General features: G+C 35.5%; 1 protein-coding gene across 4 annotated transcripts in view; it reads left to right on the forward strand.

Moving 5' to 3' along the window:
- boss (bride of sevenless) overlaps positions 1 to 18,785 on the forward strand; it is a 31,732-nt gene extending 12,947 nt beyond the window's left edge. For 2 of the 4 annotated variants that reach the window (XM_043410797.1, XM_043410798.1), the window contains exons 4-8: positions 12,544 to 13,032; positions 15,417 to 16,436; positions 16,518 to 16,858; positions 17,710 to 17,967; positions 18,182 to 18,785. In XM_043410797.1, the coding sequence (XP_043266732.1) occupies positions 12,544 to 13,032; positions 15,417 to 16,436; positions 16,518 to 16,858; positions 17,710 to 17,967; positions 18,182 to 18,454 (2,381 nt within the window). In that variant the 3' untranslated portion in view covers positions 18,455 to 18,785. Of the gene's footprint in view, positions 1 to 12,543; positions 13,033 to 15,416; positions 16,437 to 16,517; positions 16,859 to 17,709; positions 17,968 to 18,181 lie in introns of those variants that run through there. The other 2 variants (XM_043410799.1, XM_043410800.1) reach the window with 2 other exon arrangements.
- Positions 18,786 to 18,816: the final 31 nt, after the last annotated feature.

Below are 18,816 nucleotides of genomic sequence, written 5' to 3' on the forward strand. Positions count from 1 at the left end.
AGAGGTCGCGATCGAAAGATAGAAAAAAATAAAAAATATGTCATCTTGCAGGATTCTTTGGAATACTGTAATTATTCAGTTATCAAAGAAATAAATTTTGAGTGTTTCGAAAACAGCTGAAAAACACACTCGCTCCGGCAAAGACTCTCTGGAAGCGACTCGTCATACATAAATGTACTTGTCTCAGAGTCGCTACCGCGACTCTAGATCATGAAAAAACAAAATTGTACGGCAGAATCCGGTTGAAAATTTATTTAAATGCGATTTATTATCAGTTCAATGTTCTCAATAAAAGTATAGGTAAGTTCTTATACAGAATAGAACTTGGTCGCTGGAAGAAATGAGAAGGAAAAATTGCCCTCATTGCAGAATAAACTGTGGGGTTATATCAGAAGCTTGAACATATTTATTGTGCCAAATATTTTTCATTTATAGATGCACAATAATATCCCTTGTATATTACAGCAGAATTCGTTTGTTTTTTCATTTAACTAACTTTCTTGAAAATAACTTCCTCAATTTCCTCTGTACGCATACTTATGATGCATCAATTCTAGAAAGGCCCCGATTTTTATCTGAATGAATAATTTAAATAAAAGTAATGGGCCGGACGAGTACTTTCAACACATAGTTAAACATAATTTAAACCGATCTAAAATCGACGTCGAATCTTGGGAATAATACTAGGGGATCGATACTGAGAAGAATCGATGTTCTTCCAAGTCTCTGCCACCATAGAGTAAAAAATTACTATACTTTTGGTGTGATTTTTTTTGGATTTAAACGCTTCTTAGAGCAATTTCATAATGTTAAAACTCGAAATTACTAATAAAACACTTGTCCTCCGATTGATACCATAAATTAAAGTGCTGCACGTAACTTAAGGTATAACTGGATGGTTAGGCTCGACCAAAAATTATATCTTGATCGGAATTTCCATACCTCGTAATGCAATAAAAATCTGAAAAAATTCAACAACATTTGGAAAGCTATGAACAACAATTATCAATAATAATATTGCCCAAAAGTTAATAACAAATTGTTTAAACAATTAATTATTCAATAATTTTGCGGTGACCTATTGTTTTTTTTTACGAATCGAATGTGCGCACTTTTCTGAATGCTCATGATTTTTTTCAGAATTTTCATGGATTTTTGAAATTCCCTTTTTTAAATTTTTTATGTGGCTCTATTTGTACATTTTTGATCTAGTAACCTTGAGGCTTTTCAAAACTGATGGTAAATATGTCTTCTAAAACATAAACAAATTCAAATTTTTAAAAATTTTTTTCGAAATTTTTTCAAGAAATTTCAAAAATCCATGAAAATTCTGAAAAAATTCAAAAGCATTCGGAAAAATACACACATTTGATTCGTAAAAAAAAACAATAGGTCACTGCAAAATTATTGATTAATTAATTGTTTAAACAATTTGTTATTAACTTTTGGGCAATATTATTATTGATAATTGTTTTTCATAGCTTTCCAAACGTTGTTGAATTTTTTCAGATTTTTATTGCATTACCAAGTACGGAAATTCCAATCAGATATAATTTTTGGTCGAGCTTATCCATCCAGTTATATCTTAAATGGTAACGTTTTGATTCATAAGAACTTTCTCAAGTTCCTGATGGTACCCGTAGGAATGAATATTCTGAATTACAATTAAATACTTGGTCTCGAATTGATATCATAAGTTTTAATGCTGGCCGTAACTTAGATGGAAATTCTTTTCAATTGATTTTTTTTTAATTTTTCGTTTTAATTTTTTTTCTATTTCTTACGTTTTATTTGATTTTTTTGACACTTTAAAAAATAATGACAGATTTTTATTTTTTTTAATGTAATGTTTTTTCAGGATTTGTGAATTTTTTTTCAATTGTTCTGTTGAAATTGTTTACAGTTGGTTTAATAATTTTTTTTATGAAATTTTTTTTCACATTTTTTGTGATATGATCAGGATACAAGGGACCATCAATGTGCTTGTCCCAACCTTTTTTTCCCTAGGGAAATTTTTCAGATATACGATATCTAAAAATTGCCAATTCTGTTGGACTTGATGAGTATTATGTTTTTTTCTCTGTCTCTCTTTCTGTCAAATTTTGAAGAAAATCAACGGAAACATTTGTTTTATTTAAAAGCTTTCATATATTTTTTATTCACGATGATTTCATCAAAAATTTCAGTCTTTTTACGATCGAATCATAAATTCGATTTCGATTGCCACTAAAGCGGTGAGCGCAAGGAGCAAAAAAAGGCTGCACTTGTGGAGCAGAGAATTTCGTTGGAAAATGGAGTGGCAGACGGAATTATCGGCCAGTCCGAAAGCAAAAAAATCATTGATATTGCAACTGATATCGCGGTATTAGTATTCAATGATGGCCTGAGAAGTCTCATGAAAGTACTGGAGACGTTGGGGATAACCATCGGCCCAAACTGTTTCAACTTTTGCGTTGAAACCGACGCAGCGCGGATCCAGCACGCGGAGCGCTCGCTCACAGACGCTGCAAAAGAAACGAGATAAGCCTTAACAAGTTCGAGGAAAGAATCAGGAGACAACGATTTGCTTCTTGAAGGCCAGCTATATGGTGCCGACATTGCTGATTGAAGGTAAATAATTTTTTTTTTTTTCAATTCATAACATAAGTTAACAAACCTAAAACTTTGAATGTGTTTTTCTCAAAACCACTTTTTTGAGTGCGGCAGGCAGCAGAACTCGAGCAATTTTTATCCGATCGACTTCAAATTTGGACTGTATCAATAAAAGTAGATTATCTAGAGAAGTACGTAAGATTTTTTCGATATCTCAATAATTATAAAAGTTATAGTCTATTTTCGACGACAAATTTTGCGTGGGGCCCAAAAGTTAGAAGGACTAAAATAGCGAACAGGCTATCTATATATTCTGTATATTTTGTATATAGATATATAGAATGCCTGTTCGCTATTTTAGTCGTTCTAACTTTCGAGCCCCACCCGAAGTTTTGCTCAACAATCATTCTTTAATTTCAAAGGGGTGCCTATTTTTTAAAATCGATATTTTTCCAAATCCCTATATACTTCTCTCCAAAATATCATATTATTAACGAAAACACTCGGTATTTTTTTTCAGATCGATGTTGAAGAGAGTTCTGCTGTGTGCCGCGAACCACTGCGGAGATGACAGCACCTGACGCGAGAGCTTCCCCAGCGCCACCATGCGGAGTGAAAAACGTGAAAAAAATGTTTTTCGATGCATTAATAAACAAGGAACAAAACCCAAAAAAAATTTTTCGAATGTCTCTTTTTTTTCCTACAAAAAAATTCTTGAAAAATGTGAAAAAAATGGGTCACAGTGGTGTTGTCCCTTAAGTAGGTTATGTACTGGAAGTGGTTTCTTGGATCTACGGTCTATGTATTTTAGATGTGTAAGGCAGTGACGACAGCTCGTAGTATGTTGTTGACGACAGTTTGCATAGCACAAAATGTCGGGGTTATCGCAGTTCTTGATGTTGTGAGGCCCAGCGCAACGAACACAGCGAGGGTCAAGGTGATAGTACAAATTTGAGTGTCCAAAGAGTTGGCAGCGGAAGCACTGAGTTGGTTAAACCGCGTTTGAGTATTTTTTAACTTTGAAGGTGTAGTGGAAGATTGTTTTTACTGCGGTTAGGTGAGCGAGAGTAACAGTTGACGCTATGATGATTTGAAATACTGGCGAAGGGCCATAGTCAAGTTGTTTGCTTTATTTGTTTTGGTGAATTGTTTGATGGAGATTATGGATAGAGGTTTCAAGCTCCTTACGAATATATTTTGGTCCCGTTTATAGCCGTATAAGTAGAATTGATGTTTATTTGAGTTGAGATATTCTAATACTGCTTCGTAGACCGATTTGGAATATAGAAGAATTTGAGTAAGAGCACTACCTCTTAATTTGAAGTTTTTTTTGACGATGGATTCGAGGTGTTTGATAATCTCAGGAATGCATTTTGATGCATAGAGCATAATCGGTGGGATTGGAATAGTCTCTGGAAGGTCACTTTCACTTCATAATTCAGGCCTGGTTTTCGAGAGGAGAAAGAATTTCGAATTCAGGGGTAGAACGTGTAAGGTTGGCAGACTGTGCAACGGAAGTGGCTAGCGTTGTTTTGAGATTTTTTCGGAGACTTTTCCCGAAGGTTTCTTAGTCGGCGGCATTTCACCTGGTGATGGTGAAACGTGTCAGAAGGGTAGAAACATTTGGGCGTGTTTTTATTTTACACGTTGAACGTTTCTTGAGTATTTAGAGTATTTTTAATTTTTTATATATTTCAACACGATCAAATTGAGTGAATATTAACAATTTTAAAGGTTGAGAATGGAGTAAAGAAACGAGCGTTTTATTGTGACTGAAAGTGTCGACGCTACGAGAGCTTCATGGTACGCGATCGTTTTCCATGAGCGTTCGAGCCCGATTGACTACGCTTGGCAAACATTCTTGAATTAAGCGGTGCGAGAGCCGGGTCAAAATTTTGATTTTCTAAAAGCTTGGCCATCTGGAGTTCCCACTTTGGATACTTCTAATTCTAGCCAAGCCCTGCATATCCTAGCAATTTGAACGAAAATGGTGATGACGAGTAAACAGCCTCTTCTTGTAAGCTACCCTCAAAAGGGGAATGAGAGTTGAAGAAGAAAATTTGAGATTTTTCAATGGCATGTTTATATGTTATATTACATAAAAATTCCAAGTTTTTTCGGATACTAGACTCTTATATCGAAATCAAACAAAATTCATATCCCCTTTCTTGGGGTGAAAAATATGGGTTGTGGATGCAATTTTCAGATTTTTCAATGGGAAGTTATTTACATTACATTACCTTACATAAACTATACAACTCCCAATTGTCCGTAGAACAAAAAGAAGGGAGTTATGCGTTACACTGCGATCAGTGGGTGAAGTAATATTCCTTTGACGCCAGTTTTTTCGAAAATGGTGATTATTGTCTTTACCAATGTCGCTATATATGGTTCAATCGTTATTTGTTTTATTTAAAGTGAAGATTATTCCGTTGCATACTCAAGTTATGAAATCATGATGTACATCATATGTTAAATGAACGTCAGTTGTCTGTGAACCATCTCATAAAAAGGATCTGTATTTTTCCTTCTATCAATAAATGTTTATCGTATAATCAAATGGTTATGGGCCCAAGGCTTTTAGGGCAAGAACAAATAATCAGTGTTTGAATAGTGAACAAGAGAAGAAATTGTCACATCGCAGTGCGCTATGGATTAAAATTTGTTTTGTTGACAAGCAAAATAAAATTTGTAACAGCAAGGTCAAGATGGACAATCTCAAGAATTTTCACATTCGGAAATTCAACGGGAAAAATTTCCAGCTCTGGAAATATCAGATGGAAATACTTTTTCGAGTGGAAGGAGTACTTGATGTAATACATGAAGCATCGATTCGTCCGGAACTGGATAATGAAGCGAGACCAAAATGGGACGATTCAAATGCTAAGACAATGCTTATAATCTCTACTATCATAGAATTTGAGCATTTACAAACAGTTATGGCCTGCGCTACGGCACCAAATATGTAGAAACGTTTGAAAATAATTGACGAACAACGTTCTGCGATAAATATGGTAACACTTAAACAACAGTTCTTTAATTACCGGATGACCGAAACAGAAACAATTGCTCAACATATAAGCAAGATTGAATCAATGGCTCAAGCGTTAAATGACGTAGGAGAAAAATTGAGCGATATTGATAAAGTTTCAAAAGTTTTGGGAATACGACGGTTTTGAGATAAAAAAAAGAGTGCATCGAGCATGTCCAAAAACATATGGGGACGCGCCTTCGCGAAATCGTGAAAAAACAAAAAGGATTGTTTGGCAGAGGAAAGCTCACTGGAAAATTGATCGACGAGTTGAGCACATGTTACGGCTTGGCTATTCGGAGGAATAGCGATGATGTTTAAAAAATGAGGAAGGAAATTTGGGCAACTATCAAGCATAAAATATCCACACATAGTGAGCCACAACATGACGATTGCCCAAAGGGAGCCGAGTCGTGGTCTTCGTGGCAGCGAGCGGTCGCAAGCGGTAATATTTCTGAATATCGCCATAAGCCGCCTCTTCCTAAGGAAGTATTGGAGGCAATTACGCCAGCGTATGAAAATTTGAGCAGAGATGATTTGCTGCAGCGTTATTTGGGCGGCTTTACGCAAAACAATAACAAAAGCTACAACAAATCAGTTTGGGCAATAGCCCCCAAGTGTTAGTCCGAGAGCAAAAAAATCGTCGATATTGTCGCTGATATCGCGGTATTATTATTCAACGATGGCCTGAGAAGCCTCATGAAAGTTATGGAAACGTTGAGAGTAACCATCAGCCCAAATTGTTTCAATTTTTGCGTTGAAACCGACGCAGCGCGGATCGAGCAGGCGGAGCGCTCGCTCACGGATGCTGCAAAAAAGGCAAGAAGAGCCGCTATAAGTTCGAGAAAAGATGTTGGGGACCTTGATTTGCTTCTTGAAGGCCAGCTATATGGTGCCGGAATCGCTGATTAAAGGGGAAAAATTTTTTTTCCAATTTATCACATAAATTAACAAACTTCAAACTTTGAACGCGTTTTTCTCAAAACCACTTTTTTGAGTGCGGCACGCAGCAGAACTCGAGCAATTTTTATCCGATCGACTCCAAATTTGGACTGCATCAATAAAACTAGATTATCTAAAGAAGTACATAGGATTTTTTCGATATCTCAATAAAAAAAAAGTTATAGCCTTTTTTCGACGAGAAATTTTGCTCGAAAATCGACCTTGAATTTCAAAAGCGTGCCTATTTTTTTAAAATCAATATTTTTTCAAATCCCTATGTACTTCTCTTCAAAATATCATATTATTAACGAAAACACTCGGTATTTTTTTTCAGATCGACTTTGAAGACAGTTCTGCGCTGCGTGCCGCGGATCACTGCAGAGGCAACAGCACCTGACGCGGGAGCTTCCCCAGCGCCACCATGGGGCGTGAAAAATAAAAAAAAAAATTTATGTATCTTTAATAAACAACATATAAAACAAAAAAAATTGGAATATCTCTTTTTTCCCACCCAAAAAAATCTTGAAAATCGGCAAAAAAACAGGGGGTCACAGTGGTGTTGTCCCTTAACCTTTAGTGGACGGGACTGGTCCCTTTAGGGACCACCTACTTGGTCGGAGACTTGTCCTGAGGTATACGTTCGATTTATATATGAATTACACGATTTGAAAGATGTCGATTTGAACTGAAAATTTCCCGTCCTCTAAAGGTTAAAGAAGAACAACGTTTAAGTCTTGGTGATGATATGGTCACCGCATTTACTGCTTTAAACATTAAAAAGTCAGAGAATTCAAGAATAATGCGAGAAGAAAAAAATCCTAAAATTAATAAAAGGAATAAAAAGAATATAGAATGTTATTTTTGTCATAAGAAGGGTCATTTCAAATCGGAGTGTAGAAAAAGATTGGGATCACAAGAAAACACTCATTATCAAGAAGATGATCATGGTTATAAAAATCAAGCATTGATTGGCGAAATAAAAAATCTATCTATAACAGGATGTGAAAATATTTGGTTAGCAGATAGTGGTGTCTCTGAACATATGACATCACATAAAGAGTGGTTTCGTGGTTTAAAACCAGTCGAATGTGAGATATCAGTATAGATCGGAGATAATTCGATTATGTATGCCGAAGGAATTAGCTCGGTACAAATTATAGCAATAGTGCAGGGACAATGTGAACCACGTACCCTTGAAGATACTCTATACGTGCCAAAACTTGGGAAAAATCTATTCTCAATTGGAGCAGTAACGAATAAGAATTTACAAGGGAAATTCGATAAAAACAAGATTGAAGTTCGGAACAAGAACTTAGTTGCTACTGGAATAAAGTTGGGAAATCAGTGTTACAAGATGCTTTTCAGAATAATGCGTCCTGAACAAGCAAACGTCACAACAGTAAATCCCACAATTTTGTGGCACGAAAGTATGGGTCACATGAATTTTTCTAATTTGAAAAAGATGGCCGATGAAGGTAAAATACCGGGTTTGAAAATAAAAAATATTGAGGGTCTTTTTTGTGAATCGTGTCAATTTGGCAAGTTACATCTCAAACCATACAGAGATAATTTACAAGAACGCACGAAGAAACCAGGTGAATATATACACTCAGATGTTTGTAGAAAAATGGAAACTACTTCTGTTGCTTGCGCAGACTATTTTGTTCTCTTCAAAGATGATTGCCCTTCATACCGATTTACATATTTTATCAAACACAAGAATGATGTATTTTCAAAATTTCTTGAGTTTTAAAAATTGGTGCAGAAGCAAACAGGTAATAAAATAAGAGTATTTCGCAGTGATAATGATCGAGAATTTATAAATCAATAATTTAAAGATCATTTAAAAAAACATGGGATTATTCATGAAATAAGTACACCATACACTCCTCAACAAAACGGAAGAGCTGAACGTGATCTTAGATCGATCATTGAAAGCACAATTACCATGCTGAATGCTACTAATCTCCCACGTTCCTTATGGGCTGAGGCAGTAAATACAGCTGTTTATACACTGAATCGACGTCCTTGCATGCCAAACAATACGAAGACACCGTATGAAAAATGGACAGGAAAAGAACTAACTCTAACGCATATGCGAAAATTCGGAGCAACAGCATATGCACATGTACCAAAACAATTTCGTTCAAAGTTCGAGAGTAACTCGAAGAAATTGTTTTTCGTGGGTTATGAAGTGTACAGCATGAATTATAGATTATTCGATAAAAGTTCTGGAAAGGTGATAACAGCACGAGATGTGAACTTCAATGAACAAAATATCACAGAGTTTCCAAAAGAAATTAGTCGGAATAAAAAATGCTATTTGTCGTTCGATATGGAAAAATCAGCACATCTGAGAGAAGAAGAACGAATAGTTCGAGAAGTGGAAGAAGAAAACCATTTGGAAAATGAGAATCACGGTGAAGCTAACGAGTCGGGCGAATTTCTTGATGCCACAGAATATTTGCCTGAAAATATTGAAATTGAAGCTAGAACTCAGCAAGAACAACGAGTACTTCGAGATCGTATTACTTTGAATCGACCTGATGTAGCACACTTAGCATATGTATAACTGCTACAATAGAACCACAAACATATAAAGAAGCTATAGAGAGTGAAGATGCAAGAGAATGGCAATAAGCTATGAATGAAGAGATTGCGTCATTAAAGAAGAACGAAACTTGGATACTACAATCATTACCACCAAAACGTAAACGCAAAGGCTGCAAGTGGGTTTACAAATTAAAACTCAATCCCGATGGTATAATATATCGATACAAAACCAAATTATGTGCAAAGGGATATTGGCAGGAAAAAGGAATTGATTATTTATCAAGAGATTTTTTCACCAGTAGTTCGGTATGATTCAATTCGAGTTCTTCTTGCATTAGCTACGGTTAATGATTTTGAAATTGAATAATTTGACGTAAAAACAGCGTTTCTGAACGGAGATTTAAAAGAAGAAATTTTTTATATCTCCTGATCTTGTTTGCAAGCTCAATAAGAGTCTATATGTGCTCAAACAATCACCACGCTATTGGAATAAATTGTGGAATTTTTAAAGAAATTAGATTTTAAACAATTAGAGGCCGACAAATGTGTTTTTTATTCAAAAATCAATGGGGAAGAGATCTTTCTAGCTCTATATGTTGACGAAGAACTAATCATGTCCAAAACAGAATATTTATATAATGAACAAGATTATTAAAGAACTTAATACCAATTTTGAAATAACTATTGGAAATTCGAATTATTTTGTTGGTCTTAAAAAAAAACGAGACAGAAAAGCGAAGAATGTCTTCATCGACCAATAAGGATACATCAATAGAATTTTAAGAAAATTTAACATGCAAGAATGTAAATCGAATTCAGTACCAGCGGATCCTAATGCTTCTCTTTCTAATGATAATGAGCAGAGTCCTGCAAATGACGAAGAAAAAGTCAGTATGCAAGGAATACCATACAGAGAAGCTGTTGGTCGTCTTATGTTTGCTGGAATTTTAACACGACCGGACAATATGTACGCGGTGAGTCAAGTTAGTCGATTCCTCAATAATCCCGAAAAAGAACATTGGAAAGCGGTAAAATGAATCCTAAGGCGCTTTCAAGGAATCAAATATGTGGGAATTAAATACAGTAGGAGTCGTATAGATTTTACTGCTTATTCCGATGCTGATTTTGCTGGTGATTTGGATACAAAGCGATCAACGACCGGCTATATTACTCTAATGGCGGGAGGTCCTGTAACATGGTCATCGCATCGACAAAACTGTATATCGCGTTCAACGACTAAAGCGGAATATGTAGCAGCTTCAAATGCTTCTCAAGGAGTGACTTGGCTCCGAATCCTACTCCAAGAACTTTATGTTGACTTGAAGAATCCAACACCTCTTCACATGGACAATCAAAGTGCTATTCGCTTAACAAAAAATACGGAGCATCATAAAAAAACTAAACACATCGACATTAAATATCATTATATTCGGGAATGTGTTGAACACGATTTATAAAAATCATTTATGTTTGCACAGAAGAGCAATTGGCTGACATTTTGACAAAAGCGGTCCCTCGTGATAAATTCTTAATAAATCGAACGCTACTTTCAATTCATCAGTAAATAACGAGTGGGAGTGTCGCTATATATTGGTTCAATCGTTATTTATTTTATTTAACGTGAAAATTATTCCGTTGCCTACTTAAGTTATGAAATCATGATGTACGTCATACGTTAAATGGAAGTCAGTTGTCCGTGAACCGTCTCATATAAAGGATCTGTATTTTTCCTTCTATCAATAAATGATCGAATTCTATCAAGAACTGATCGTATAATCAAAAACCAATTTTTTATATAACTCTCTATAGATGCCGTACAGTGTTCTTATTTGTAGTATGTCAAGATTCATGGCAAAATTTTTTGTTTATTTAACGTTAACGTTACGCATTGTTTGAACATATCGCAATATGACCATGTATGGCAGTCTTTGATCATCGATTACTTTACACTGTTGTACACAACAGCGGCCAAATGGCCAAGTGTGTCAATTCTATGTTATATATGAGGTATTCCATCCCAAGGATATGTTCAAACGATATGTAAAGTTAAAGTTAAATAAACAAAAATTTTTGCGATAAACCTTGACATACCACAAATAAGAGCACTGTACGGCATCTATAGAAAGTTATGTAAAAAATTGTTCAAGACAACAATCACCGTTTTCGACTTGACCGAGATGGTTTACACGGGTTTACACACTTGGATGTGTAAACCTGTGACCCGGACCATCTTGGATATCTTTGATTTTTTTTATATGATTACAGTGGGTCTAAAAAATACCCTCTTCACATTTTTAGTGTTTCAGATATCCCTCATTTCAGAAAAAAAAAATTTTCAAAAAAACGTTGTTTTAAAAATCTGAAAAATTAAAAAAATATCGTGACAACATAAAAAATTTCAAGTCATCACTGGTAGTGGGTACATTATTTTTTCAGTGTTTTACAAGCTATTAACATTCCCGAAATTTCAAAAAATTCTTAAATATTGAGTCGATACAGAATTGTTTTGGTTCTTAAATTAATTTCGTTGATGATTTTCGAATAATGCAATACGAATTATAAGCTTTAAAATGAGAATAATGCCTACGCGATGCCTGAACAATGCTCCATAACATGATATTGTTTCCGGAATTCTTAATATATTTTTTCAGAATAGTTATATAAAATATTTCACTCGTAGCCCCCTCAGTAAAGAAGTTTCACTTAAAAAAATTTTTTTTTCCTCAAAGTCACAAGTGATTGTGTTAACACATAATCATAAAGTAATTCTCTCAAAATTTGAGCTTGGAGGAAAAATATCTAGAAGTCGTCTCAATGGTTTTTCTAAAGTTTTTTTTTCGATTTTTCGTAAACGTCTAGAAATAAAAAAATGATTCTGCTTTGTTACGTAGGTTGATATGGAGCATATTATGAAAACATTTTATTCTCAAAATTTGAATTACCTGACAAATTTTTTAAAGGTGCCGCCAGTGGAATTTTTATATTTTTTTATACATTTTTTTTTATCGAAATAAAACAAAATTTGATATCTGTAAGGGAGTTCGGAGTGAACTTTCCAGATTTTTCTCTTGCAAGTTTTTATTCTATATGACATGAAATTCCAAGTTTTCAAGGACACCAGACTCTTTTCTCGAAATAAAACAAAATTCGCAATTCAACATAAAAACGTTCCATTATAAAATCAAAAAATTTCACTCTCAACCCTAAATTTTCTTCTCTTTTGAGGATAGTAAGATGAAAATTAAGTTCAGAAATGGAATCGGCGACCCAAAGAGCGGTTGTGTATGAATTTTTGTCAAAATCGATTGAAAATTGAAGAAGTTATTTCAATATCTACAATCTACATATATGATACAATACAACTCAACCGGTTAAAAACAAGAGGATAATAATTGCGAATGTTGTATCTCGTATTTATGATCCAGGTCTGAAAATATTTGATACCTGTCACAACAGTATGACAGTTTACAAGCAAGCCCTCATGGAAGCTGTGGCTTTCGATTGTCTCGATTATTACGAGCTTGGTGTCCTGGTACCGTCGATTTACAGTTCGATTTTGAAGCCACTCGGTGATTACAACATGTTGCCGATTAGCGTTTACAAGGATGCAAATATGACGAGTGCCTTGCTCGATACGATGATCCAATTTATAAGCTCCAAATTCGAAGTTGTCGATCTCTTGCTCATTGATTCGCTTGAGCTACTCAGTCGTGTTCTCGATGCGAGTAAAGAGGCTGGAATTTGTGTTAAAAGCGTGAATGAATTTGCTGCTATGAACAATAGAACCGAAACCGAAACCGTTGTCGTCGTCGTCGTTGGCTCCGATGAAAGCATTCGATCCTGGATTAAAAGAGACTCTCTTTTTCTTCGAAAAACTTGGATCGTACTGCCAATCAACGGTTCTTATTCAGACGGTTAGTTCATACGTCTATACTCCTTCCACGTGGAGTTTATTACACTACGCGTGCTTTAAGCGTGGCTGGAAAGTTACGCCCGAATGTGAGCTCGTATCAAGTGCAGAAGTTTTTTTGTAATTTTCACTTACATTGCTTGCATGAACGGATAAGACGTCTTTGAAATTTGAGGATTCTAATACCCAGTCGAATATACATATGTATTAGGGTGTCCCAAAAAAAGCGTTTTTTTTCCCGTATCATCTCTTCAAAGCTCATATATTTTGAACGAAATTAAAAACCTCATCAAAAGAAGACCCTGTAGCTCAATTTTAAAAAGTGGCGCAAGCCATTTTAGTGTTTTTTTTGCAATTTTATGAAAAAAATACGGCCTTCGTCGGAAATTGATAATATAAATCATTGTACGATTATTTCACAATAAAATATTTTGGGGCTAAATGTTTATAAGTGCTCGTTTTGTGGAAAACGGTTCCAAAATTTTTGACGATGTGTGATATTAATAAAAAAAGATATTACGATCAATGTTAAAAAGAAGGAAGGTAAAAAAAACAAACTTTCGTTTTTATGACAGAAATTTAAATTTCTCAACTACTGTAATCATCCGTTCTTGCAGTGTTCATTGTTCCAAACTTATATAACCCCTTATCTTCAACACGTAGAAAGTTGGGTGAGTACGGAGCATCTTTCGATGCGTGTGCGGAATCGTTGGGTGGGTCTGGAACACTTTTGATATGTGTGGTATCGTTGGGTGGGTTTGAAATTCTTTCGATGTGCGTACGGGATCATTAGGTGGGTTTCGGACACTTTCAATGTGTGAGCGGGGTATCGTTGGGTGGGTCTGAAACATCTTCCTCATTACGTTTTTTCATTTCCCCTTCGTGATTTGTTTCAGATTCTAAAAGAAAATTTTCACCTTCCCCTCCCTTAAATAAATCATGGTATCATTTTTTATTGATAATAATGCATGACAAAAATTCGGGACCATTTTTCGCAAAAGGACCACTTATCAAGAGACTTGGTAGAATCTCGGGACAAGTACATTGACAGTCCTGTCGTCTGCTGTCCCGAGGCTCGCTGAGACTATATACCTTCTCTGAATAAACCAATTCGCGGTGGTGGGGGTCAAATTAGCATGTCATTTCCTAGAATTACCGAGCTCAAAAGATGTTTCGTAAAGCAAAAATTGGTTTAAATACTAATTTTTAAAATCCCTTTGGAATAAGCCCAAAACCAACATGATCAGTGACGCAATTGCTGAAGATTATTCAAAGGTTACTAATACATTTAGAAATTTGATAAAAATTTGTGCAAAAAATTTACACATTGAAAGGTGTTCCCGACCAACCTAACGACTTCTATGTATATACGTGTTAAAGATAGGGGGTTGTATGGGTTTGGGACAATAAATACTGAAAGAATGGATGATTACAGTAGCTGAGAAATGGAAATTTCTTTCATACAAACGAAATTGCGTTTTTTTTGTTTTTTTTTACCTTCCTCCTTCTCAAAACCAATAATAATATTTGTTCAGGATTGAGCGAGGCCTCGAAAAATGATGAATAATTTATTGGTAATCACTTTCCGATGAGATTGTACAATAAATAGTGCATATGAGCCCGAAAATTGTCCCGTGGTGAGAACACGAATGGGCAAAATCAGTCGACCCGGTGTTCGTCGCGTACGTGCGTGATGAAAAGCCCATGAAACTCCCGCAATTACACGTCGTCAAAAATTTTGGGATCATTTTTCGCAAAAAGACCACTTGTAAATATTTATTAATACGAATGGACATTTTTTTCAAATCTTAAGAAAAAAATTCCTTTCCACATCCACATATACTTAGGTATAGACTCAAGATATTGTAAAATAATCATGCAACGATTTATATTAACAATTTCCGACTAAGAACCTAATTCTTTTTATAAAATTACGAAAAAAAACAAAAAAATGGCTTGCGCCACCTTTCAAAATTAAACTATAGGGCCTTCTTTTGATGAGGTTCTTTCTTTCATCATGTATGAACTTTTAAGAGATGGTAAATGAAAAAAAGAAAACCGCTTTTTTTGACACACCATATGTATCAATCGACTTTGCGGATAGAAACTTTTACGGGCGCTGGTTTACTCAACGAATTAGCTAACCACGATTAATGAATCAAATAATTTATGAAAATTCTGGCATTTTCGAATTCCATATACAATGGTTTATACAAAAATAGTAGTTGGTAATCCGTTTTCTGGCCTGTGCAAAGATTGTCGTTCATTTGATTATCCAAAATGGACTGCTCTAGAATTAAAGCATTTAAAAATATATTGAGATCGTTAGGATAAGCAAATGAAATAAGCATACATATGGAAATGCAATTGATAATAAATGAATTACAGGTATAACACCATCAGGTTCGTACATAATAAGAAGCGAGTCCTTCTATTTCGACCTTCTACAAGAGTTTCCATCGGTGGATGATTTCCTCGATACGAGCGAATATCCGGTGATCCACTCCCCTCATTTACTGAGCGTTGGAAAATCGATTATTCAAATAGCCCAAGTGCTGGTGGATTTGCAGAGGCGTACATGTCCGCACGGGGAAGCTTGTGTTCTGCCGCGTTTCAATTCAAAGAGTATTCGTGATATATCAAATACGGAAATATACGAGGCACTACACATATTGCCGAAATCGCACATTGTCAAATATGAAATTTCCCAACGTACGAATGATCTGGATACGGAGGAATTTGCGCGAGTCGCAACATACAACGTGAATGTGACGAATCTCCGTGTTACACCAGAAATACCAGAGAAAAAAATGCCCAAATTATGCGTTAACAAATTAACGAACAAGTGTCAAAAATGTGTTAATTTCAAAGTGAGAGTAAATGCCCTCGCCAAGACTTCCAAAGCCGCAGAAGATATTACTTCGACGAATAATTATCTCAAAGAAGGGGTTCTCGTGCCAATTTTTTTGACTGTAATGGGCTGTGGCACTTTTGCTTCCCTCGTGATTGTTATTTTCATAGTTCACCGTTACTTGAGGGAACCAGTGCTCGAGGGTAATCCGAGCCTGACGGTACTTCTCGTCATCGCAAATACATTTGTCCTCCAAACGATTCTCCCATTTTGTATGAACGATCGTTCGAATGATATGCGAGAATATTTAAATTCCCGAAAAATATTTTTCTCCACTCTTTCGTATGGAATGACCTTTTCAATTATGCTATCCCGAGCTTTCTTCCTCGCTTTTTCAACCGGCGGCGTCTTTACCAGCCACATTAATGGATACCTTCAAGGACTCATGCTCTTCTTTATGGCTGGCGTTCAAGTCGCTATTTCAACGATGTACTTCCTTCTTAGTACCGCTGATTCTTCCAAGATCGTTAGAAGTTTGACTTTCGTTGCGCTTCTTGGTGAGTACCATTTACATTGGAAAATTATTATTTTTTCAAAGAGAGCACAAATCTCTCTTCATCACCTATTTTACTTTCCAGGCTACAACATATTTCTTCTCCTCGTTCTGTTCGTCGTTTGCTGTTTCGTTGCTCAAATACAGCGCAATTATCGCGAGGGCAAATGTTTCTTTGGCACGGCCATTGGACTTGTTATTGCCTGGGCAGTTTGGTTAACGTCTTTCGCCCTCGTTGAAATCAATTTGCGAGATATGGTTGTTTCTTCAGGCATTATAGCTACTGGCTATATTATTATAATTGGTATACTAATACCTCGTACGTATTACATGCTAACGCATCTCGTTGGAGGAAAAGATTTTTTTCGCCGCTACGAAACAACTGACCTTGGGCCTGATCCTCGAACCAGTACAATCGCCAGGCAGGTCAGAATGACCCAGAGCCCTGATCCTCGAATTTGGAATAAACGACCCGCTCCTGGAGCTCTTGCTTTTTTTTTAATTGACCATTCCTGTACCAAAGCTCTTCTTCACTTACAACTTTCTATGTTCTTTCCGTATCAACTCAGAAGTCTGCTCCTCGTTCGATTCTACTGAGCTCCTTCAACTACCATAATCCATATTTTTACTTTCTCCAATTATTTTTATTCGTAAACAAAATCATTTTTCTTGTCAAATAAATATTAAATTAATCCATCACTATTTTCAAACGTTGACGCGCTTGCTTTCATTGGATCTCTTTAAGAATAATAAAGAAGAATTTATTCCGTATTTGAAGTACAAAGAAAATCTCAGAGAAAAATATACTTTCTCAGCTTTGATTCTGGTGATTAACGAAGAAGAAAAATAAAAGAAAGAAAATAATATTTTGAGCATATAAGCCTCGCGATTCGTAATAAGGGGAGAAAGAAAAATGGTACTTGTCTCACGCTTTGTTAAGCGGCTCGATGAATACATACCTTTAATGTGCTCATGCTATTTGCGCTATCCTTAAAGCGTAGTCGGAGTAGAAGTAAGTATATAAATATTTATCCATATTATATGTGTAAAATTAAGCAAAACCTGTAGCAATCCATAAATCACAATGGCTTCTCTTATTACTAAGTACTAGACCTTTCTTATGTTAGAGACACAAATGAATATTCCGAGTAGCCATTGATCATAAGAACGCATAGTTAAGTTTATTTTTTTACATAGAGCTTTAACCGAACATTTATCAGCGATGATCAAAATGAATTTTCACTTATGGTAAAGAAATGATGAATTCTTTTCGGTAGTCGGTTCCGAGACCACTTTACGATTATGTGTATCCAATCGAAGATATAACTGGAGGCCAATTACCACAAATTTTGAGGTATCCAAATTACTACGGTGGATCGAGTCCTAATCCGCATTATCGTATGGCCGCGATTGGAAGAGATTTCTTCAATGATCCTGTACGACTGCCGGCTTATAACAATTACGAATATCGTCCGGATATGCAAGAAACGGAAAACCCTTATGTCATGCCACGGATTTGTTTGGAAAATCCAGAGGTGAATTATAAAAATTACTAAATTCTTTGAGAAGTGTTAAAAATCATGGTGAAAATTTTGTATACAAACCGAAGGCTTTGGTGTACTTTGGATACTGAAGGTCGTCGAAGAGGAAAAAAAGAATTTTTTTCGGAAAAATATTTTTTTGTTTAGAAAAATATCAAATATTTTATTCATTAGAGTCAAGTAAAACGAATAACAATAATATTATCAGGGGTCCAGAGTTCCGATAGGCAGAGATTCGAACAATGAGATGTGTTACGCACAACCACGATGTCCAGGAAGGCCAAAATTCGTATTTCGAAATCATAAAGATTGCATTGAAACAGATGTTTACGTGGAAGATAGAAAGTTATCTCCAGACAGACGAGGGCCAAACGAGGTTTATCCGTCTCGTAGCGTGAGTCCGAGGCTTTACCAGTCTGAGGACACTATTCGCGAAGAGGAGGAACAGGATCGTGATGCTACGAGGATAACTAGACTCTAAACACTTATATCGTTCTTCTCCGTCTTATTTATTCGTAGTGAATAAAGTTAATAAATTCAAGTTTTTCATTTTCATTAGAATTATAACGGTGCGCTTTTTCATTTTCTCATCCTGGTGCATCTAAACTCATGCCTGTTCACGAGGGTGTGAATACAATCAACGAATCAATGTGGGAATCGAAGTATTTAGTTTCTGTATTTTTTCATTCAATCGTGGAATATTGACCTTAAAAATGAACGGACTTCAAAGCTGCAATTTCTTATTGCCCGTTCCGCTGGTAAAATATGTTTTAATAAACAAATTAAATAAAATGGAATGAAAATTGTAACGACCCCAAAGATTTTATAATTTGATTCATATTT

This window comes from Venturia canescens, chromosome 2 (genome assembly GCF_019457755.1).
Source record: "Venturia canescens isolate UGA chromosome 2, ASM1945775v1, whole genome shotgun sequence".
NCBI classification, from domain to species: Eukaryota; Metazoa; Arthropoda; class Insecta; order Hymenoptera; family Ichneumonidae; genus Venturia; species Venturia canescens.